A 25,849-nucleotide genomic window follows, 5' to 3' on the forward strand; every position below is an offset into this window, starting at 1 on the left:
TTTTAACATGATTAAACAAGGCATTTGATTCTTGTCCTGCTCTTATACTATATCTATGTTGCTTAAATCTGCCCAACATAAAACTTATCACAATTTCTACATGGTACTCTGCAGATGCATCCTGCGGAACTTTCTGGTGAGCATGTGGTAAATACCCCATCGTTCTGTCTACCACCCATCACCTGCATGTGGTAAATACCCCATCGTTCTGTCTACCACCCATCACCTGCATGTGGTAAATACCTCATCGTTCTGTCTACCACCCATCACCTGCATGTGGTAAATACCCCATCGTTCTGTCTACCACCCATCACCTGCATGTGGTAAATACCCCATCCTTCTGTCTACCACCCATCACCTGCATGTGCTAAATACCCCATCGTTCTGTCTACCACCCATCACCTGCATGTGGTAAATACACCATCGTTCTCTCTACCACCCATCACCTGCATGTGGTAAAAACCCCATCGTTCTGTCTACCACCCATCACCTGCATGTGGTAAATACACCATCGTTCTCTCTACCACCCATCACCTGCATGTGCTAAATACCCCATCGTTCTGTCTACCACCCATCACCTGCATGTGGTAAATACACCATCGTTCTCTCTACCACCCATCACCTGCATGTGGTAAAAACCCCATCGTTCTGTCTACCACCCATCACCTGCATGTGGTAAATACCCCATCGTTCTGTCTACCACCCATCACCTGGATGTTGTAAAAATCCCATCGTTCTGTCTACTACCCATCACCTGCATGTGGTAAATACCCCATCGTTCTGTCTACCACCCATCACCTGCATGTGGTAAATACACCATCGTTCTGTCTAACACCCATCACCTGCATGTGGTAAATACACCATCGTTCTCTCTACCACCCATCACCTGCATGTGGTAAAAATCCCATCGTTCTGTCTACCACCCATCACCTGCATGTGGTAAATACCCCACTGTTCTGTCTACCACCCATCACCTGCATAAGGTAAATACCCCATCGTTCTGTCTACCACCCATCACCTGCATGTGGTAAAAACCCCATCGTTCTGTCTACCACCCATCACCTGCATGAGGTAAAAACCCCACCGTTCTGTCTACCACCCATCACTTGCATGTGGTAAATACCCCATCGTTCTGTCTACCACCCATCACCTGCATGTGGTAAAAACCCCACCGTCCTGTCTACCACCCATCACCTGCATGTGGTAAATACCCCGCCGTTCTGTCTACCACCCATCACCTGCATGTGGTAAAAACCCCATCGTTCTGTATACCACCCATCACCTGCATGTGGTAAATACCCCGCCGTTCTGTATACCACCCATCACCTGCATGTGGTAAATACCCCGCCGTTCTGTATACCACCCATCACCTGGATGTGGTAAATACCCCGCCGTTCTGTATACCACCCATCACCTGGATGTGGTAAATACCCCGCCGTTCTGTCTACCACCCATCACCTGGATGTGGTAAATACCCCGCCGTTCTGTATACCACCTACAGATCCTTCAAATGCCTCGTGTTCAGCTATGGTCTTGTTTACACCTAAGTCTATGTTACATATTTTAATTTCCGTCTTTACCATATTACTTCCCTCATGAGAGGCTCCAGCCGCTAGTCTGCTGGACATGCCTCACACACCCTGAATTTCCCATCCTTTACCTGCTTGCCAGCCTCCTCAACCTAGACAGAAGACCCTCTTTACATCTTCACATCTTTTTGATCACACTCCAAACTAAACTGCCACATTGTAGATCCTTGTTATTGTATTAGTAGTTCATGAAGTATAATAGTGCATGGTTCCTTACTCTTCCTCAGGGAAAGACAGGTACTCATGACAGATACTGACAACCTCATGAGGATGGGAATAACGGAGGGAGGCCAGCAGGCGTTTGTCAAGCTATGGCGTATCTGCCTGTCATGGATGACGCTGCAGGACGAGGCTGGCGAACATAAGGAGAAGATTCCCACATAATGTATTAGGGAGAAGAATTACCTGTCCTCGAGTTACCAGAGGTTTAATGTATGCATTCATCCATGCACCTTGCATCCATCCATGCATCGATGCACCTTGCATCCATCCATGCATCGATGCACCTTGCATCCATTCGTATATCCATCCATCCATGTACACAACAAACAACACTTGTCTTCGCTACGCCAGCTTCCCTCATCAAGCAAGCAGGTAGCTGCCGGCTGTCTGCGTGGGATGTATGTATGTCTACGTGAATAATCAACCAGTAAACACACCTCACTACAGTTTATACCATACCTCTGTACTTCCCATAACATCTTCCACGCCTCTACTGAACCTCCCGATATTTCCATATCGTTTCTCATCTCTCTCTCTCTCTCTCTCTCTCTCTCTCTCTCTCTCTCTCTCTCTCTCTCTCTCTCTCTCTCTCTCTCTCGTGTGAAGAGCGCTAGCTCTGCCCAGGACTAAATCTCGCAAATCATGGCAGGTAAGGAAGTAGGACGGTAAGTAGAGTGCCTGCGACACAAGGTCAGGTGACGGCAGTATGTGGGAGTGTGACACAAGCGACAACAACAGGTGGTCGAGTTCACAAGTAGTGGGAGCCTCTCAAGGTGACCCCAACACCGCCAGCACAAGCCACACACAAGGTCACCCCATCCCCGCTCACATACACAGGGTCACCCCATCCCCGCTCACATACACAAGATCACCCCATCCCTGCTCACATACACAGGGTCACCCCATCCCCGCTCACATACACAAGGTCACCCCATCCCCGCTCACATACACAAGCACAAGCCTCGCTCGCTCCTATCAACATAAACTTCCGCAGCAGACGGTCAGGCCCATTTCACCTCCGTAGGAAACGTCTCGCCACATGAACAAACATACTCCCAAACTCTGAAGAAATATACGTATGTTGAAGAGGGAAAGAGATCAAACTTTACGATGTAGGGCAAGTGGGTCAAGCTGAGAGAGTTGATATGTCGTATTACTTTGGGCTCGACTCGCTCAACTAGGTATGTAGAAGTATAACCTCCTCAGATGTGAGACCTTACTGTACAAGGATGGATCAATCCTCTGAATAACAAGAACAAGTAACCATAAGAGAATTTTTGACCCTAAACAGAACGCTGAGTTTCCTCGAGATAGACTCATCTATTTGTGTAATCAGGAGTTTCAAAGATAGATTAGATTTTATAGTGATACCAAATATGTTTTTTATATTGACTGGGTAGATAGAAGGCCATCAAGGGAGACGAGAAAGCTACAGGAGTTTGAGAAAGAAAAACAAAGAAATTGGGCTATAAAGGCATTGCAATATTAAGATTCGTCTACACCAATGATAAACCTTGTCTCAATTGTATTCTGTAGAGGTAGTTAAGGCGACACAAGATGTAGATCGAGCGACTTCGTTAAGGAAGTGGAAGAATGTATTATTAAGTAGTTAGCTTAGGATAACATTAGCTTAGAATAACATTACCGTAGGATAACATTAGCTTAGGATAACATTAGCTTAGGATAACATTTCTTTATTTGTTGAAGAAATCGTTGATAAACAGGAGGAAGAGCATAGGAGATAAGACAGAACCCTGAGGGATCCCTCTGCAGATATACCTGTGTTAATACAGAAGGAGGGGGAGGTTGATGTATCATCACTGACGGATATAGATCAGCCAGAGAGGAAGGTAAACAAAATAGAGGAGAGCGAGGAAGGAAGGCCAAAAGATGCCACACACTCTAAGTCTTTGTTATATTCAAGGACTTGTTATTAATCTTTATACAAAGGCAGAACGGTAGACTTACAGGTTTTTGTAAAAGATTTCCCCAAAGTAATCACATTTTAATATCATCAGGCCAGGACCTACACCCTAAATGTTCAATCTAGAATTACAGTTGACAGGGAGGAAGAAAACTTCTTTAGAGATGCTGAAGGACAAGGTAGCTGTAGCATTATGTACTATGATCATTCTAGGATAAGAAACATCAGTATGGAGAGCACCAGATCTGAACTGTACAATGTGATGCTGTAACTGCCAGAGTACACATAGGGTACAAGTATGTACATGTGGCAAGTCGCGAGAAATCATGATGAAGAACATTCCCAGTGAACACAAACTAGGACATGGTATTAACTAATGTCCCAAGATTAGTGATTTCAGACCTCAAGGTCTACTGTTTCGACAACTTTGTGATTACTGACAGTGATATCCCTGAAGACATTATGACACGTATCCAAAACTTGCTATGACCCAAGCAATAAACAAATCTGGTGTAATCATGGCCAGTGCTATCACATTCTGTAAGAACATGGCCTGTGGGTACTGTAACCTCCGTATGATTATTAATGATAACATACCTACAGCAAGTACAAGCTGTAACTACATATATGATATGTAATTTGTCTGAGCTCTTGTTTTACTCCTATAACTGCACATTACATTGCCCTATTTCCAATATATGCACACTAATAATCAGTGTATATATAATTTGTTGTATATACCTACTATATATAGTAACTGTCAAATGTCTCTCCACCTACACAGGTATTACTATCAATGTTAATGTTCTAAATGACTTGTTATACTTATTTTTGTATCAGAGAAATGTTAATGTTAATTTTGTTATCACTTCTCATCCTGTTATCATCATGTAACATGGTGGACACCAGACCTTCCCGCCCGCCTCTCTGACAGGAGAGCAGCTCCCACTCCTCCTCATGAATGCGTTCCCTCCTACCCCTGTACCACCACCCAGGCGGTCACTAACGTGCTTTGTTTATGTATGTCTACAAAAATAAAGTTTTATAACTAACTCTTCTGATGTTACATTATCGGCAATAAATTTACATATATTATTTGGTGACAATTTACCCTAAATGTGATACATGTAGATTTAAGAAGTCATTCTAATTGTGAAGGCAACTGAACTCCATGAAAATGAAATAAACTGTCAAATAAGACAATACAGACTATTAACTACCTTCATGTAACGTGGAAAAAAAAAAATACAATGTACCCTTCCTACATTTTCTCGGTCGCCAGACTCCGAGGCTATACCCGTTTTCTGTAGAGTACAGGAGAATGGAAACAGTAGTCACGCTCGGTCCAGGAGGATAATCTATTCTTCTCTCTCATTCTGGAAGGTTCAGATCCTAATGACATTCAGGATCTCATGAGGTTTAGCCTGACCCCTTCATTTTGTTACTATATTTTCCGAAGTATCATTTCCTTAAAAAGGTATTTCAAGTTTAACTTTGTTTTAACTATAGCAACTTAACCACAGCCACACTCCACTCCTCACCACCGTTACGTAATAGCCAGTCAGTAACACAGCCACACTCGACTCCTGCTATATCATTGACACAGTACAGAGAACATGAAGTGTGTCAGACAGCTTGACAATGTACATACGTGTGTCTCAGGTACATCCATCCATCTACCAGGCTACTATTACCCCCAACATTCCTACTGTTGTTATTTCTCCGCTACCCATAACCTGACTGACTGAATGACTGAAAATTACAGTGTTCACTGTAATAAAGTTAAAGGTGTCAAGGTCTGATGAATTATATCATCATGACGGTAAATCCCTTTACTGTACTTTAATTAAAGCTTGCAAGACCTCCAGCTGTACCCTCCGTCATGCAACGCAGGCCTCCAGCTGTACCCTCCGTCATGCAAATCTAAACATCCTCTGTGTTACTTAGACGTACAATGGGTACAATGAACAGTACACCGTTAACCTCCCCTGTGTTATTTCTAGTATACATTATATATCATATAGTTTGACATTTCTTTATCATGGTTGCAAGATCAGATTCATCTATATTATCATCCTTGTATCTGTATGATTCTCACTTGCCTCACCAGGAGCACCTGCCTCACCAGGAGCACCTGCCTCACCAGGAGCACCAACCTCACCAGGAGCACCTGCTCACCAGGAGCACCAACCTCACCAGGAGCACCAACCTCACCAGGAGCACCAGCCTCACCAGGACCACCTGCCTCACCAGGAGCACCTGCCTCACCAGGAGCACCTGCCTCACCAGGAGCACCTGCCTCACCAGGACCACCTGCTTCACCAGGACCACCTGCCTCACCAGGAGCACCTGCCTCACCAGGAGCACCAACCTCACCAGGAGCACCTGCCTCAACAGGAGCACCTGCCTCACCAGGAGCACCTGCCTCACCAGGAGCACCTGCCTCACCAGGAGCACCAACCTCACCAGGAGCACCTGCCTCACCAGGAGCACCTGCCTCACCAGGAGCACCTGCCTCACCAGGAGCACCTGCTTCACCAGGACCACCTGCCTCACCAGGAGCACCTGCCTCACCAGGAGCACCAACCTCACCAGGACCACCTGCCTCACCAGGAGCACCTGCCTCACCAGGAGCACCTGCTTCACCAGGAGCACCTGCCTCACCAGGAGCTCCTGCCTCACCAGGAGCACCTGCCTCACCAGGAGCACCAACCTCACCAGGACCACCTGCCTCACCAGGAGCACCTGCCTCACCAGGAGCACCTGCTTCACCAGGAGCACCTGCCTCACCAGGAGCTCCTGCCTCACCAGGAGCACCTGCCTCACCAGGAGCACCAACCTCACCAGGACCACCTGCCTCACCAGGAGCACCAGCCTCACCAGGAGCACCTGCCTCACCAGGAGCACCTGCCTCACCAGGAGCACCAACCTCACCGGGACCACCTGCCTCACCAGGAGCACCTGCCTCACCAGGAGCACCAGCCTCACCAGGAGCTCCTGCCTCACCAGGAGCACCTGCCTCACCAGGAGCACCAACCTCACCAGGAGCACCTGCCTCACCAGGAGCACCAGCCTCACCAGGAGCACCTGCCTCACCAGGAGCACCAACCTCACCAGGAGCACCTGCCTCACCAGGAGCACCTGCCTCACCAGGAGCACCTGCCTCACCAGGACCACCTGCCTCACCAGGAGCACCAGCCTCACCAGGAGCATCTGCCTCACCAGGAGCACCTGCCTCACCAGGAGCATCTGCCTCACCAGGAGCACCAGGCTCACCAGGAGCACCTGCCTCAACAGGAGCACCTGCCTCACCAGGAGCACCTGCCTCACCAGGAGCACCTGCCTCACCAGGAGCACCAGGCTCACCAGGAGCACCTGCCTCAACAGGAGCACCTGCCTCACCAGGAGCACCTGCCTCACCAGGAGCACCTGCCTCACCAAGAGCACCTGCCTCACCAGGACCACCTGCCTCACCAGGACCACCTGCCTCACCAGGACCACCTGCCTCACCAGAATCACCAGCCTCACCAGGAGCACCTGCCTCACCAGGAGCACCTGCCTCACCAGAATCACCAGCCTCACCAGGAACACCTGCCTCACCAGGAGCACCTGCCTCACCAAGAGCACCTACCTCACCAAGAGCACCTACCTCACCAAGAGCACCTACCTCACCAAGAGCACCTACCTCACCAAGAGCACCTGCCTTACACCTACGACATGCTCAGAACGAGGCACCTTTGTTCCAATGTTTTGGTATGTATGGATTTCAAGAGACAGACACCACCATCTTCCAAGAAAAACTACATTAACCTCAGATGGTTAACTTTTTCATCCATGGTCAAAACACTCTTGACCTGATTCTTACTAGCTTGACAGACCAATCCTTACCACCCACACCTCTCCCCCACCCCACCATCTCTCAACACAAGCGGGCACACAACAAAACTTATAGATTCAACAAAGTGATTTTCGGTTGTTGGGTAACATGTCATCAATGTACTGCGGTGACCAGTGAAGATCATGTTGAGATCACGTGGGAGAAGTATCATGACCCCGGCAGTCAGGCCTACCAACACTTCTTTCCCCAGAAGACGGTAACACTGCACCCGGCAGACGCTCCCTGAATCACCCACCGCATTAAGCGACTCATGCAACAGCGAAATAAAGCGTTCAACAGTCGCAACCACGCCCGCTACAAACAACTTCGCTAGAAAATGCAACGCGAATAACGAGCCGCGAAGATGGCCTATTACTTAAACAAGATGTGGCATTTAAACAGGTAAACATGGGTCAGCGGTGTGACAGAACAAAGAACTATCTCACTGTGGCAAGTGAAGTCTCTGCCCCTTCCCATGTGTAGACCAACTCAGCAATGAGGTCGCCACACACCAGTGCAACAACCACTTTTCCAATATTTGCCAACGATTACCACAACTCAACATCAACTCCCTCTCAACATACCTACTAACTCATCTCCCATGAACACAGTTGAGGACTATCAAGTTGCTAAGCGCCTTCAGCACCTTAAAACCAGACGCTCAACCACACCCATAGATTTTCCAGTAAAACTATACAAGGAATTATCCCATGAATTAGCTACACTACTGATCGCCCTAATGAATGCTTCACTCAAACAATCTAATGATGCCCCAGCTGGGAATACGACAGCATATGTCATTCCACCAACCAAATCCGCCAACCAGAGTCTCTTATTGGCTTAGAACCTGTCGCAATCATTCCCATTCCCAGTTTAACCTAGGAAAGTTTTGCGTTTGACTGGGTTTATGCTGACACTGCTGATTCAGTAGACCCTTAGCAGTTTGGAAACAAAAAGTCTTTCTCCACCACTCACTCCCTTGCCAGCTTCCTAGACTTCGTTTACCGCAACTTGGAGAAACACAAGACCTCGGTGGCACTGACCTTCGTATACTTCACGAAGGCTTTCGACTCGGTAAATCATAACATCGTCGTAAGGAAAATCATCGACCTAGGATTATATGCGTGTCTTACATGGTGGCTGACAGACTTCCTGACCAGGTGACACCAAACCGTCCGCTGTATGGGAGCAACTCTTGGTGAGGTAGGTGCTCTTGGTGAGGCAGGACACCAAGCTGGGGGCCGCTCTGCTTCCTCATCTCTATCAGTGACGCCCTGAAGGACACAAACCATCGATGGAAGTACATGAACGACTCCACCTTCGTCATCACTATCAACAACAACTCTCCAGACTTACGTGCCCCTCGCTCACATCAAAAACCTTCAGGAGTGCACTATGGCCTATATATAAAAAGGAGACAAAAAGTGTGCCTTGGACTACCGGTCAATTGGCGTTACGTCAGTGTTAGGTAAAATGAAGGAGAAAATTATTTAGTTTAAAAGTGTCATGTCTGTAGAACACAAAATCATATCAGACAACCAACACGGTTTCCATAATAGAAGAAGATCCTGCCTGACGAATTTACTGGATTTTTTAATGTTATTCATCAGAACTGAGACGAAAAATTATCGTCTGATGTCGTATATTTAGATTTCCAAAAGGCTTTCGATAAAGGACCTCACAAGACACTTTTAATAAATCTAAAGCACACGGAATCGGTGAAGAACTCTATACATGGATCAGAGACTGGCTTACCGTTAGAAAGCAGCCACTGTAGTATTAAACGGTGAAGACTCAGATTGGCTAGACTTAACGAGTGGTGTGCCACAGGGGTCGGTTCTAGGCCCAATTCTTTTCATGATATACATTAATGACCTAGAACTCGGTTTCATATCTAATATCTCCAAATTTGCTGATGATAATAAACTAGGATGTAGAGCTGTAAACAGGCGGGACTGCGAAATTATTCAAAGAGATCTTAACTTACTAGCAGAATGGTCAGACTGTTGGCAAATGAAGTTTATTGTAGACAAGTGTAAAGTTATGCACTTTAGAAACAAGAATATACGTTACGTCTACAAGCTATTCGGAAATTCTCTTACTAAAGTGAATGAAGAAAAGGACCTTGGCGTTATCATTAGCAACAATCTGAAGTTCACTAAACAGTGTCAAGCAGCAAGTCAAAAAAGGGCAACCAAATATTAGGTTTCCTGGCCAGGAACATAGATACAAGACACCAGAAACAATTGTCACACTTTGTGATTCTCTAGCGAGACCACACCTTAAATATGCAGTCCAGTTTTGGTCCCCAAACTATCAAAAAGACGAAGAAAAATTAGAGCAAGTACAAAGACGCGAGACAAAATTTATCGCTTTCCTTAGAAATCTGGCATACGAAGAGAGGCTGAAACGATTGGATCTCTTCTCCCTGAAAAAACGTAGACTTCACGGCGACTTGATCTAAGTGTTCAAAATTCTGGATAAGTTCCACAAAGTAAACCACGAACTTTTTTTTCGAAATACCAGAAAATACGGTTACCAGGACTAATGGAATAAATCTCAAGGCTACAAGATGTAGTACGGACGTGGGAAAAAGCTTCTTTTCCTATAGATTTGTTGAGCACTGGAGTAAGTTACCGTCAGACGTAGTGAATGTTAAGACTATAAATACCTTCAAAAGTCATACCAAATATTCTATAAATTCAGGTAGACTGAGAAAAACGCCAGATATGAACTTATAAACGACAGCGGTAACGGGGACACTAGAAGGCTAATGTGCAGCAGCGGGGAGTCGGTGATAGCTGAAAAAATTGCTGAGCGGAATTACATTTTCTTGTCAATTTTTTTTTTTTTACCAGACCACCCAGTCAATCAGGCCTTCTGTTGTCTATGTTTCTCATGATAACTATCATGGCCTACCAGTTCTGTAAAGTCTGCCAAACCTCAAGTGCAAACCTTTACCTAAATGGCTGTCTGCCAAAATCATGTTATTCATCTACTTATTTGAGCGTCAACCTCACTGCAAGCACCTACCTCACCAAGAACACCTACCTCACCCAGAGCACCTACCTCACCAGGGGCACCTACCTCATCAAGGGCACCTACCTCACCAAGAACACCTACCTCACCCAGAGCACCTACCTCACCAAGGGCACCAACCTCACCAAGAGCACCTACCTCACCAAGGGCACCTACCTCACCAAGAGCACCTACCTCACCAAGAGCACCTACCTCACCAAGAGCACCTACCTCACCAAGAGCTCCTGCCTCACCAAGAGCACCTACCTCACCAAGGGCACCTACCTCACCAAGAGCACCTACCTCACCAAGAGCACCTACCTCACCAAGGGCACCTACCTCATCAAGAACACCTACCTCACCAAGAGCACCTACCTCACCAAGAGCACCTACCTCACCAAGAGCACCTACCTCACCAAGAGCTCCTGCCTCACCAAGAGCACCTACCTCACCAAGGGCACCAACCTCACCAAGAGCACCTACCTCACCAAGGGCACCTACCTCATCAAGAACACCTACCTCACCAAGAGCACCTACCTCACCAAGAGCACCTACCTCACCAAGAGCACCTACCTCACCAAGAGCTCCTGCCTCACCAAGAGCACCTACCTCACCAAGGGCACCTACCTCACCAAGAGCACCTACCTCACCAAGAGCACCTACCTCACCAAGGGCACCTACCTCACCAAGAGCACCTACCTCACCAAGAGCACCTACCTCACCAAGAGCACCTACCTCACCAAGAGCTCCTGCCTCACCAAGAGCACCTACCTCACCAAGGGCACCTACCTCACCAAGAGCACCTACCTCACCAAGAGCACCTACCTCACCAAGGGCACCTACCTCATCAAGAACACCTACCTCACCAAGAGCACCTACCTCACCAAGAGCACCTACCTCACCAAGAGCTCCTGCCTCACCAAGAGCACCTACCTCACCAAGGGCACCAACCTCACCAAGAGCACCTACCTCACCAAGGGCACCTACCTCATCAAGAACACCTACCTCACCAAGAGCACCTACCTCACCAAGAGCACCTACCTCACCAAGAGCACTTACCTCACCAAGAGCTCCTGCCTCACCAAGAGCACCTACCTCACCAAGGGCACCTACCTCACCAAGAGCACCTACCTCACCAAGAGCACCTACCTCACCAAGGGCACCTACCTCACCAAGAACACCTACCTCACCAAGAGCACCTACCTCACCAAGGGCACCTACCTCATCAAGGGCACCAACCTCACCAAGAGCACCGACCTCACCAAGAGCACCTACCTCACCTAGAGCTCCTGCCTCACCAAGAGCACCTACCTCACCAAGAGCACCTACCTCACCAAGAGCACCTACCTCACCAAGGGCACCTACCTCATCAAGGGCACCAACCTCACCAAGGGCACCAACCTCACCAAGAACACCTACCTCACCAAGAGCACCTACCTCATCAAGGGCACCAACCTCACCAAGGGCACCAACCTCACCAAGATCACCTACCTCACCAAGGGCACCTACCTCACCAAGAGCACCTACCTCACTAGGAGCACCAGCCTCACCAGGAGCTCCTGCCTCACTAGGAGCACCTGCCTCACCAGGACCACCTGCCTCACCAGGACCACCTGCCTCACCAGGAGCACCTGCCTCACAAGGACCACCTGCCTCATCAGGAGCACCTGCTTCACCAGGAGCACCAGCCTCACCAGGAGCACCTGCCTTACGAAGAGCACCTGCCTCACCAGAAGCACCTGCCTCACTAGGAGCACCTGCCTCACTGGGAGCACCAACCACACCAGGAGCACCTACCTCACCAGGAGCACCAGGAGTACCATGCCTCACCAGGAGCACCAGTCTCACTAGTAAGTCTTATATATGGACGTGTATGCTACCCATATGTGACAACCAGATGTAAATGTCTTCGTTCTTGTGCCGGACAGCCAAATGAAATGAAAAAATCTTTTAGGATAGGTAAATGTAATACAATAAATGAACCAGATCAGATATATAAAACGAAAATAATTGTGTAAAACATGAACCAAAATTGTCGTGTGGTTCAGGAGATGAGGCCAGGCAGACCCCACCAGAGTCAGACAGAAGGTATGAGGGGCAAGGAAGGCAGATGAAGAATGTATCCGTCCATATTGGTATCTCTGACTGACGGCGTGGCTCAGTCCTAGCTAACACCTCCTGTATCCTCCACCTGCTAGACCAAAACATTATTTTCATAGTCTTCTATCATAACCACTTTGTTCTGTAAGAATGTTGAATGAAATACAAGTTAATCTCCACCTCAGAGAGAAGGTGTAGTAATCGTGGAAGCCACACCAGAGTTAGAGGTAGGAACAGTAGAACATGGTAGAGGTGTGATGGTTGTTCCTTATCATACTGTAGCATGTTCACGTCACAGGCACGTCATCTTGTGTATAGTCAGTCGTCAAGATGTGGGATGACGTCAAAATAACTGGCATTTGCAAACTCAGTACCGTACTACAACCTGTTGTAGACTCATATCATTATCATAATACAACCTGTTGTAGACTCATATTAGTATCGTAATACAACTTGTTGTTAGCTTGTGTCAGTATGGTAATACAATCTGTTGTAAACTCATGTAATACAATCTGTTGTAATGATAGTCCTGTTTAAAGCTGCCTTATTGATGACTCTTATGATGACACTGATGTGCAGGTATAGCCAGGTGTACATCAGTACTGTATCTTCCAGGATGAAGCAGCCATCAATGTCTCAACGAATGAAGTGACCTTATTGGCAAAATGAAAATATAACGACCTCACAGTTTCAGGAATGTTGAGGTCATCATTATCATACCTTCCATAACCTCTCATAACTTCAACACGCCAGATACTATGGTTGTCTCAGAACAAGCAAGTTTCTCAAATCCTTTGTTGTTATACAGTACCAGTGGCATATGATTGTTCTGGTACATCTTTCCCTACCACCCACGAAAGGTAAATGGTAGTAGTAGAGCCTAACTGTGACCCGGGATATCCCAAGTGTGACCCGGGATGTCCCAAGTGTGGAGCGAAGATCAATGAAGTAATCATAAGGGCTTCATACCAGTGGGCAGCAACAGGTTCTCACCAGTGAGTCCCGGCCAGGGGCAGACGCAGCGCCCTTCCTGCACGCCGCAAGTTTTCTCCTTGTGTTGTACCGACAGTGTGAGGATGAGGGTCCTTCCCGCAGTCTTCTTGTGTCTGGCCAGCATCTTGGACAGGTGAGGAGTATGTGTGTGTGTGTGTGTCAGGTCACGGAGGAGACGTGGACACACAAGAGCCTGGTGGTGGTGTGTGAGGCGGCCGCTGGGGCCTACAGTGGTCACGACTCGGAGAGGGACAGACCTCGGTCTGTTTTCGTTTCTTTCGTTCCACACGTTTTCTTTCGTATTAAGTTTTAACGTTGCATTATTTACTAGGAAGTGTAAGATGGTAGTTAGTTAAAAGTGGGTTGAGAATGTGGTGGCTGGGAATGTGGCAAAGCAGCAGCAGTGTGAAGGGTTGGTGTGGGTGTGTGGTCTGGGCGGGAGGATGGTTGCTGTCAGGGTGTACACACACAAGGCCACAACTGTGCCTGACTGCTGTGAGATACGCAGTGCCACCCGCCTGCTGGCACCCCTGCCCTCCCGAGGTTGCCAACTACACACTCGCTTCTCACCACAAACTGATCATAGGATCAGCAAAATCATATTTTTCTCTCCAAGAGGATCGTGTCGTTTCATGACAGACCTATATTTTTGTACCATGCTGTAGCCGGTATTTTGTAAGGGTTTCATCTTTGTCTTGCCAAGCAAGCAATCATTCAGCACTTGCATCTAGTGATGGTCCAGGGTGCGATAACACAAGTGACTTACATACAGAACTTTGGGTCGTCAAGCATGACTGTTATATTTCTTGCAAGTTAAGACTTGGTGAGTGGGAGAACCTAACCCCCGCCACTTGCTCAGCCGAGTGAGTCCCTGCTGACTGCGTCTCTGGCTGGCTCACAGGTCAGGAAAACGGACATGTGGCGCCCCGCGTCAGCAGTGAGTGACGAGCACATTAATCTAGGTCATGTCTTGGTCCCTCCTGTGCATCTTACGTCTACACGTTATTTTCGCTTGGCTTCCGGCATCAACGGTTGACTACACCAACATATAACGTAACACATTATTGTAGCAAACAACTAATGTTGCTCTAACATAACTTACACTTCCAAAATCATCCTTAAGAACACAGCAGCAAGCGTTCTCATCACTAGTTACTCCACTTACAAAAACGGGTTATACTTGTGGTGGGGGCGGGGGGGGGCGGGGGGGGGGGGGTGCTATGCTGACCATATCCCGGGCTGGAGGCCCAGGGGGAGGGAGGTGACGGTGTGACGTCATCAGACTCATAAACAAATAAAGCCTTGGACACTACCGGCCTCCCTGCCAGTGAGGACCCAGCCAGGGTCGTGGGAAGTGGTCGTGTCTTGTGACAACGACCAGCACTCTGATATGGTCGTCTTGTGACGACCACCATGACGTTATGGAATGGTTTCTTAACATTAATTTGTTTATTTGTTTTCATTTTTCCAATCACATCTTTTCCTCTGGTTTGATTTTTGTTTCATGTTGAAGGTTCCGTTCATGGCCGGAAGGCCTCACTAAGGCCAGGCTAAACGAAAACATGCAAAGGGTTAAAGAGATGAACATATGAGAGAAGAGGAAACATGAACTTGTGCAGAAGATAGAAAACTTGCCTCTCACAAAAGATCAGATGTTAGGTGTTGGAGAAGCCAAGAGAAGGTAAAGAGTTCCAGAGTTATGCGTGGTGTAGCATAACAAGCAGACATCGTAATGACCTATCCTTCAGATGCTAACGACCACACAGTGGCTTACCCAGTATCACATGGTGTAGCAAAAGTCGGGGATACACAAGCAGCCAGTTTTCGGGAGCAGAAATGGAAATAATACATATAAAAGAACCAACACTACAGACAGGGTCTGGTGGGTGGCTCATGGTCTGAGGTCTGACTGTTGTTAGCTAATAAACTGAACCCATTTAGACTCACTGACTCTCGAGCATGTAGATCTAAATCCTCCCCAAAGGTAGGAGCAGTACTTTATGATAAGAACAGTACTTTAGGATAAGAACAGTACTTTATGATACGGGCAGTACTTTAGGATAAGAACAGTACTTTATGATACGGGCAGTACTTCAGGATAAGAATAGTACTTTATGATAGGGGCAGTACTTTATGATACGGGCAGTACTTTATGATAGGGGCAGTACTTTATGATAGGGGCAGTACTTTATGATAGGGGCAGTACTTTATGATAGGGGCAGTACTTTATGGTAGGGGCAGTACTTTACACTAGGATGAACTAATCCACTGTATGATAGGGGCAGTACTTTATGGTAGGGGCAGTACTTTACACTAGGATGAACTAATCCTCTGTATGATAGGGGCAGTACTTTATGGTAGGGGCAGTACTTTATGGTAGGGGCAGTACTTTACACTAGGATGAATTAATCCTCTGTATGATAGGGGCAGTACTTTATGGTAGGGGCAGTACTTTATGGTAGGGGCAGTACTTTACACTAGGATGAACTAATCCTCTGTATGATAGGGGCAGTACTTTATGGTAGGGGCAGTACTTTACACTAGGATGAACTAATCCTCTGTATGATAGGGGCAGTACTTTATGGTAGGGGCAGTACTTTATGGTAGGGGCAGTACTTTATGGTAGGGGCAGTACTTTACACTAGGATGAATTAATCCTCTGTATGATAGGGGCAGTACTTTATGGTAGGGGCAGTACTTTATGGTAGGGGCAGTACTTTACACTAGGATGAATTAATCCTCTGTATGATAGGGGCAGTACTTTATGGTAGGGGCAGTACTGTATGGTAGGGGCAGTACTTTACACTAGGATGAATTAATCCTCTGTATGATAGGGGCAGTACTTTATGGTAGGGGCAGTACTTTATGGTAGGGGCAGTACTTTACACTAGGATGAATTAATCCTCTGTATGATAGGGGCAGTACTGTATGGTAGGGGCAGTACTTTACACTAGGATGAACTAATCCTCTGTATGATAGGGGCAGTACTTTATGGTAGGGGCAGTACTTTATGGTAGGGGCAGTACCTTTACACTAGGATGAATTAATCCTCTGTACTGATAGGGGCAGTACTGTATGGTAGGGGCAGTACTTTACACTAGGATGAAACTAATCCTCTGTTATGATAGGGGCAAGTACTTTATGGTAGGGGGCAAGTACTTTATGGAAGGGGCAGTACTTTACAACTAGGATGAATTAATCCTCTGTATGATAGGGGCAGTACTGTATGGTCTGGGGCAGTACTTTACACTAGGATGAACTAATCTCTGTATGATAGGGCGTACTTTATGGTAGGGGAGTAATTTATGGTAGGGGCAGTACTTTATGGTAGGGCAGTACTTTACACTAGGATGAACTAATCCTCTGTATGATAGGGCCAGTACTTTATGGTAGGGGCAGTACTTTATACTAGGATGAACTAATCCTCTGTATGATAGGGGCAGTACTTTATGGTAGGGGCAGTACTTTATGGTAGGGGCAGTACTGTATGATAGGGGCAGTACTTTATGGTAGGGGCAGTACTTTATGGTAGGGGCAGTACTGTATGATAGGGGCAGTACTGTATGATAGGGGCAGTACGTAACACTTGTATAGTTCGGGCTGTGCTTTATGTAACTCAGATGGCCTTATTATTTGTATATTAGCTGCTGTACTTAACACTAAGATGTACTAATCGTTTGTATAGTAGGAGACACTGTTCAGAGGAGAGAAATCATTCGCATCTGAACAAGACGTGCAGAGATACACACAAGACAAGTTAAGTTCAAGATCAAGAGGTCTCTTTCTTACCGCACTCCCAAGAGCTCTCCAACAAACCCCTCCCAAAACCATTTCCTCCAATCAACAAACGTGATATTTTCATTGGCTTTAATCTTCAGCCACGTTAAGGGTACTGTGAAGATGAGGATGGATGAAAAGGTATGGTGAAAATGATGAATTGAAGGTTCAAGGCTGCCCTGTGGCCGGTGTGGAACTTGGATTAGTGAAAAAAAAGTATTGTAAAGACGTAATGAAGATAAGGCTGTACTGAAGACAACGAGGTAGTGAAGACAGTATAGGGAAGATAAGAGTGTAGTGAAAATAAGTTTGTGATCTACAGAAGGGTATAGTGGTGAAGATAGGTGTTGTGAATACGGGGATGTGGTGAAGATAAGAGTAATAAAGATGTAGTTTAGTGAAGATTAGCGTTTAATGAAAATGACCTTTTTGACCTCATCCTAAAAATGGTCCAAGCTACGCGCAGTAAGTTAAAAGCCGGCCGTAGAAGCTAACTTAGTGTGGACAAAGGTATTGTGGGGAGACGATGAAGTAAAGATAAGGATGTAGTGAAGGTGAGATAATGATATCTAAACCGTGCGTGCACTCGTTCAACTACGCCCCTATTTATATTCAGCCATGCATTCCATTCACTGTAATAATGTATGAAGAATGCAATGATTTTCATTTACGGATATTCAATCATACAGTTACTAATTGGTGGATAATTATCCAATCAGCCACACTCTTAACATACAATGATGCACTGATTGTATTTCCATTCTAGTATTCACTATATCATTCTAGTATTCACTATATCATTCTAGTATTCACTATATCATTCTAGTATTCACTACATGATTCACTAAGTTCGATTCGTATGTACAATCATTTGTGTGTAATGATGTGCTGGTTGACGCCAGATTTCATCACATTCTGCCCTGTACTACTTATTGGTAATTTATGCATTCACTTAACACACTAAGTCAGCCAGACATACTCATCCAGTTACACATTCATCTACTCAATCTGCCACTGACTTATTCACTAAGTCATTCATATGTCTCCACCTGGTGTCACCAGATGTGCTGCCAACTGCAGTGGACCCAAAGGAACTAACTCCCGTTTTCTTTACTAAGTTTTTCCATAATGTTAGCCAGCTGTCTACAGTCTGGGTTATTGTACTGTGAACTGGAGTTGTCAAACACACATTACCCGCTTCTATGGCCATGTGCAGGCAGATGCAGAGGAGAAAATACCTTTATAATTAGTTCAATAGACCAAGGGCGTCACGAAACAAAACTAAGACATTTCGAACACTGGTAGATGATAAAACACGAAACAGCCCTTCTGATATGCAATCTTTTAATCTAAAACATTTTTCCGTGAGACTCAATTCTGATTGTTACATTAGGAATTTATATAATGTTAGAATATAATAGTCAATTAGGTAAATAACGGCCGCACGATCAAAATCTGTGATATAAAACCAACGTTCAGACGTCTTCAAGGATCATGTGATACAAAACCAACATGCAGACGTCTTCAAGGATCATGTATGTACCAACAACGAATTCAGCAGGTCAATGGTCATGCTATAAGACGTGGTAATACATGAGCTGCTGCTGCTGCTCCACATATCCTGTGTTTGTGATTTTCGAGATTCTTTGAAGTACCTTTTCCTTCAGCTCTGCAGCCATCTGATAACCTCTAAACTGAGAACTGTTCTCCCACGGATGTAGCCCTAAATGTGACAACGTAACAGAGGTAAGATTCTAAAAGGGGTGGATGAGCAAACAAGACAGGCAGATAAACTCAAAATAATTGATGATTTCTTGATGTGTACGTCCTAGGCCTGGCTGTTTGACGTCAGGGAGGACATTCATGGAAGCTCAACACTGTCTGAATATAAAAGTCATATCATGCGTCAGACTGCATGTTGTACATGACTTGGTGAATGTAAATTCTTATGAGGAAAAAAGGACTTCGGGACGACAGTGTGAACGTCCTTGAATGACATGTCAGTGGCACAGTGCTTAACCAAATGTACCAACACATTTTATGTCTGTATGCAGGGACGACGTCCGATGTTCACTTCGCGAATGATGAAGTAATTCCAAGACTACTATTTGTTTTGCTTTTACAGCGGGTGGTCACTATCATGCCTCCCCTGCCGTGAGGTGACATGCGAGATGCCGGCCAGGGTCAAGCACTGTGCCTGGGGCCTGGTGCTGGATATGTGTGGCTGCTGCTACGTGTGTGGCAAGGTTAGTGTCCTACTGTGTGGTGGATACGCATGACTCATGCTAACTTACTGAGAGCGGGAAGCAACCTGGTGCTTGCTACGTTACGCTGCCGGTGTGTTCCAGGTAAGATATATGTATGTTCCACTACAAATGTAAAGTACTCTGTTCCTAGACACTATGACTGATCACAGAGAAACACTAAAGAATTTTATAGTTAGAGCAGTAGAGACCATCCAGCCAAATGGTCTCCTAATTATGGAAACGGTGAGTTGGTTCAAGACACTGAAACAATGACATATGTTAAGCAAAGAGAGAACATTTTTCAACATACTGGCACACATGTCAAGATATGCCATCAACATAAACGAAATAAAAGTAAACAAAACGTCAAATTCGGATAATTTCATCCTAGAATAACGAAAGAAGCTAAAACTGAGAGTGGAGCCATTAACTGCTGTTCAAAACAAGTCATTTGCTGCAGAGAAGGTCCAGGGTATTGGAAGTTTGCCTTCGTAACGCCAATACCAGTATGATACTGGTATGAGAACCATCATTTGAGGCAAGATACTATCATTACTTCAAGATTCGCATCATGGGTTTCAACCAAATAGTTCATGTTTGACAAATCTGTTTCATTTCTTGTATGTTATAGTCAACATTTATGATGAAAGTAAATTAGTTGTCATCAATTTAGATTTTCAAAATTAAGTCACATGATATGGTTGGTGCTGTACTTTGGTGTTAGAAAATTAGATGATTAGCCATAGAGTTGTGATCAACAGTTAAGTTAGACGTAACAAGTGGCGTGCCGCAGGAATCAGTCTTAGGACCAAATCTCTCTCATATATATTAGGAAGTCTGACATAGTCCTGCACTGCAGGACTTCAAAATCAGCAGACGAGACGAAGCTGGGTTATAAAGCATTAACTAAAACTGAATGTCGACATCTGCAAGGAGACAGACGAGCTGAAAGACTGGAGTCAGCAGCAGATGAATAATGATATGGAAAAGAAAAACGATTTATACGTGGCCAGTAAAAGTGAAAATGCAAGTTACAGTATGAATCTAATTACGATGGTAATGGTATATGAGGAAAAAGACTTGTGTAAACATCCCCGATGACCTAATGCCAAGTAAACTGCACACGAGTATGATCTAATGCCAAGTAACTGCACACTAGTATGATCTAATACCAAGTAAACTGCACACTAGTATGATCTAATACCAAGTAAACTGAACGCTAGTATGATCTAATACCAAATAAACTGCACACTAGTATGATCTAATGCCAAGTAAACTGCACACTAGTATGATCTAATGCCAAGTAAACTGCACGCTAGTATGATCTAATACCAAGTAACTGCACACTAGTATGATCTAATACCAAGCGAACTGCACGCTAGTATGATCTAATACCAAGTAACTGCACACTAGTATGATCTAATACCAAGCGAACTGCACACTAGTATGATCTAATACCAAGTAACTGCACACTAGTATGATCTAATACCAAGCGAACTGCACGCTAGTATGATCTAATACCAAGTAACTGCACACGAGTATGATCTAATACCAAGTAAACTGCACGCTAGTATGATCTAATGCCAAGTAAACTGCAAACTAGTATGATCTAATGCCAAGTAAACTGCACGCTAGTATGATCTAATACCAAGTAACTGCACACTAGTATGATCTAATACCAAGTAAACTGCACGCTAGTATGATCTAATGCCAAGTAAACTGCAAACTAGTATGATCTAATGCCAAGTAAACTGCACAGTAGTAACAAAGACGAAAAATGTCGGTGAATGCCAGGCAGGGGATTTGAGTTCCAGCAGGAAAATAATCGTGACTTGAGTGTCAAGGGTGCGTGTCCGTCCACCTTGGTGTCAAGGGTGCGTGTCCACATTGGTGTCAAGGGTGCGTGTCCACCTTGGTGTCAAGGGTGCGTGTCCACCTTGGTGTCAAGGGTGCGTGTCCACCTTGGTGTCAAGGGTGCGTGTCCACCTTGGTGTCAAGGGTGCGTGTCCACCTTGGTGTCAAGGGTGCGTGTCCACCTTGGTGTCAAGGGTGCGTGTCCACCTTGGTGTCAAGGGTGCGTGTCCACCTTGAGTGTTGTGTTCAGTTTTTGTCGTCTTTCCTTGAAATACTGAACAATACAGACTAAAGCCAGGAGCTAAAGAGATGGTTTATGGATTGAGAAACAAATCCTATGAGCCGACGAGATGACTTAAACTTATTTAGGCTAGGAAAGAGATGTTAAGTCTCACAGGAAATCAAAATTATCACTTTGACGATCAGGATGTAAGCAGCGATGCCTGGCTGGACATGTCTGATCTTCATAACAGTGATGGGTAAAACTCAGGGACGAACGACTCACTCCGAATAAGGCAAAGTACTTTTCTTTCAACAGAACCGTTAATCTATGCAATCATTTAACGATTATAGTAACTAAAAGCAACATTATAGATATATTTGAAAATAGGCTTGAGAAATACTTCGCTTGAGGTGCATGAGACATTATTACCGGCCTCTTACATGTAAGTTGACAGGTATTTCTCCTTCAGTTGTCTGGTTGTTCTTCCTGCACTAACCTCCATGTTTCTGATCTCTTCCACTACAACAACGAGCTACTGCTGTTTGCGTTTCTCCATAATTTCCACACATTCAAACACATTAATAACGTTATCTTCATGTTCAGGGCCCAGGGCAGACATGTGGTGGTCAGTGGGCGTGGCACGGGCGGTGTGGGCGTGGTCTAGAATGTCGAGAGCCCACCAGCAATAGTGGCACCAGCAGTGAGGGGGGTGGCAACGCCCTGGCCCTCCTGGCTATGGATGAACCCGCCCGCTGTGCCCACAGGAACGACTCCCTCGCTGACAAGATCAACAGCTTTTTCACCTGGCTTTCCTCCCTCTTCCAGAACGTTCTTAATGATGACTAGGTGCACCCACCCCACCACCTGACGACCAAGTGCACTCACCCCACCACCTGACGACCAAGTGCATCCCACCACCTGACGACCAGGTGCACCCCACCACCTGACGACCAGGTGCATCCCACCACCTGACGACCAAGTGCACTCACCCCACCACCTGACGACCAGGTGCATCCCACCACCTGACGACCAGGTGCACCCCACCACCTGACGACCAGGTGCACCCCACCACCTGACGACCAGGTGCATCCCACCACCTGACGACCAAGTGCACTCACCCCACCACCTGACGACCAGGTGCATCCCACCACCTGACGACCAGGTGCACCCCACCACCTGACGACCAGGTGCACCCCACCACCTGACGACAGACGACCAGGTGCACCCCACCACTTGACGACGACCTCAGTAATGACTAGGTGTATACTATCAGATCAAGTGTCTCTCCGTCACACTTGTAAGAACATTAGATCTTGAGTTAAAGACAGATGTGTCTTGGTGATGGTGTTGAACCATCACACTGTTACAAACCTGAGCAACTGGAGTGTAACAACTCTGTCATGTTCCACGTAACAACATTGTACTGTCTCATCGGAGTAACTCAGTGCTTGCCTCATGCTACTGCACATTCCCAGTTTAACCTGTATGTAACAATAAAGGAACAACAATGTTGTACCTTTATGTCTTATTGATTAAGTAACTGAAACAACTTTGTACCTGTGTAACAACAACTGTCTACCTTTGAACTGTAAAAGTCTATTTTTCTTACTAATAACAAGTAATGTGTACCTCTGAGCTGTGAAAACGATTTACTGTGTTATGCAAATCATTCTTACGTGTAACAGTATCTTCCTTCAGACCTTGTGATCTTATACAGTTTAGCTGTCACAACCTGTATTGGCAATGAAGATAAATGTGTGTACTTTATAACTCCAAAATTTGTGCCTTTTCCACACAACTTTGTACCTTCATAATGTACGAACTCTGTACTGTGGTAGCAACAGTTTTGTATCATGACAACAAGACGGCAACATAGCTGTGTGTGACGGCAACATAGCTCTATATGACGGCAACACAGCTTTGTATGACGGCTGCATAGTGTTGTATGACGGCAACATAACTCTGTATGACGGCAACATAGCTATATATGTAGTACCTTAACTTTGTGTACTCAGTGAACAATGTATGCCACCCACCAGAGGACATACCAGGGTTGTATAAGATTTATCTCGCGGATTTCATACAAATTGTTCTCTCATTAACCTTTAAGAAAGATCATTAAAGCAAGAATCAAGATCAAGATTGCTATTTCCTAACACTGTGTGACCCTCGACCACTAAGTCTCTCGAGGTTGGTTCTCATGCAAGACTCTCCCACTCTCGTGCGTCATAACTGTCAGTCATTCACGTGTCACACTGGTCCGTCATGCACACTTTACCAATAAGTTCAAACTGATTCAAAGGAACTTTGTCAGGAGGGAAACCAAGTCTGCTAGTCATTGATGCATCAGTTGTAATCCTCTGTCATGATGAAAAATTGTTCAAATCCAACGTAAGAAATTTGTACCACCATATTCAATAACTAATTTCCTTTGGAAAGAACTAATCAGCATTTTCATGATGTCATTCTACATAATGGAATAACTTAACACTACAAATACTGTTTCTTAATAATGCAGGAGACAGGGAGTTCCTCTCTCCAAATCTTGTCAGTTTAGTATTTTTGTAGTATAACACGTATAGTGTAAGCAAACAAACTTGATATGTGTGTACTTCATTATGTCAACAAGTGTGTCGTTCTTACATGACCAACTTCCCATCATTTATGTATAGTCAGTAATAATGAACCTTAGAGGGTAGTGGGCCACACAGTGAAGGTTCATCAGACTGGACGCAGTCCATATCCCTCGTTATAGTGAATGGAATTAGGTCTAAAGTTATGTAACTGACATTCACTACAAGGTAGATGTAAGACGGTGTGGGGGTGCTGGTCAACACCAGCAGATATCAACACAGTATCACCCGGACTTTCCCTACTTTCTACTGACAACATAATCTTATCAATGGTTTCATTTTCCGCTCACATTCCTTTTTAGAAACATCTTCCTATGTCTTTCTGCTTCTCTTCTTCTTCTTCTGATATTAATGATAATAGTATATTATTATTATTATCATTACCATTATCATCATTATTATTATCATCATTATATTATTATTATTATTATTATTATTATTATTATTATTATTATTATCATTATTATTACTATTATTATTATTATTATTATTATTATTATTATTATTATTATTATTATCATTATTATTATTGTTGTTATTATTTTCAAATTAAGTCGCTGTATCCCGCGTTAGCGAGGTAGCGCAAGGAAACAGACGAAAGAATAGCCCAACCCACCCACATACACATGTATATACCTAAACGCCCACACACGCAAATATGCATATATACATATACGTTATTACTAATATCATAATTCACGATGTAAAATCAAATCATTTAAAAGTGTGCAAAAGGATAGCTGATCTGTTGGATGTATGATCAAGCCAGACATCTTGATCACCATGCTGGCCAGCCAGGGCACCTCCTCCACACCACCATACATACAGCCAAGTGGCAAATCGAATGTATTTCTATTGTACAAGTAGCTTGTTAATAAAATATTGTTATTATACTGCAGATATAAAATATCATATCCCTGGGGTTAGGGGAGAAAGAATACTTCCCACGTATTCCCTGCGTGTCGTAGAAGGCGACTAAAAGGGGAGGGAGCGGGTGGCTGGAAATCCTCCCCTCTCTTTTTTTTTTTTCCAAAAGAAGGAACAGAGAAGGGGGCCAGGTTAGGAAGTTCCCTCAAAGGCCCAGTCCTCTGTTCTTAACGCTACCTCGCTAACGCGGGAAATGGCGAATAGTTTGAAAAAAAAAAAAAATAAAATATCATGGTAACATGTCTTTCTCCTTGGCTATATATACATATATATATATATATATATATATATATATATATATATATATATATATATATATATATATATATATATCCCTGGGGATAGGGGAGAAAGAATACTTCCCACGTATTCCCTGCGTGTCGTAGAAGGCGACTAAAAGGGGAGGGAGCGGGTGGCTGGAAATCCTTCCCTCTCTTGTTTTTTTTTTTGATTTTCCAAAAGAAGG

At 45.1% G+C, this 25,849-nt stretch overlaps 1 protein-coding gene across 1 annotated transcript; it reads left to right on the top strand.

The window, feature by feature from the left end:
• The first annotated feature begins 13,668 nt into the window (after positions 1 to 13,668).
• LOC139762747 (single insulin-like growth factor-binding domain protein-2) lies at positions 13,669 to 25,349 on the top strand. The gene is made up of 3 exons (XM_071687839.1): positions 13,669 to 13,856; positions 19,626 to 19,746; positions 22,427 to 25,349. The coding sequence occupies exons 1-3, from the start codon at positions 13,807 to 13,809 to the stop codon at positions 22,667 to 22,669; spliced, it is 414 nt and encodes a 137-aa protein (XP_071543940.1). The 5' UTR covers positions 13,669 to 13,806; the 3' UTR covers positions 22,670 to 25,349.
• The last annotated feature ends 500 nt before the right edge of the window (positions 25,350 to 25,849 follow it).

Source organism: Panulirus ornatus, chromosome 44 (genome assembly GCF_036320965.1).
Source record: "Panulirus ornatus isolate Po-2019 chromosome 44, ASM3632096v1, whole genome shotgun sequence".
Lineage (NCBI taxonomy): Eukaryota > Metazoa > Arthropoda > Malacostraca > Decapoda > Palinuridae > Panulirus > Panulirus ornatus.

Bases quoted from the DNA above. Each gene is read 5' to 3' on its own strand.
- LOC139762747 (XM_071687839.1), top strand. From the start codon at position 13,807: ATGAGGGTCCTTCCCGCAGTCTTCTTGTGTCTGGCCAGCATCTTGGAC. The intron at 13,857-19,625 runs GTGAGGAGTATG...TTGCTTTTACAG, and splicing joins CTGGCCAGCATCTTGGACAG to CGGGTGGTCACTATCATGCC. The intron at 19,747-22,426 runs GTTAGTGTCCTA...CTTCATGTTCAG, and splicing joins GCTGCTACGTGTGTGGCAAG to GGCCCAGGGCAGACATGTGG.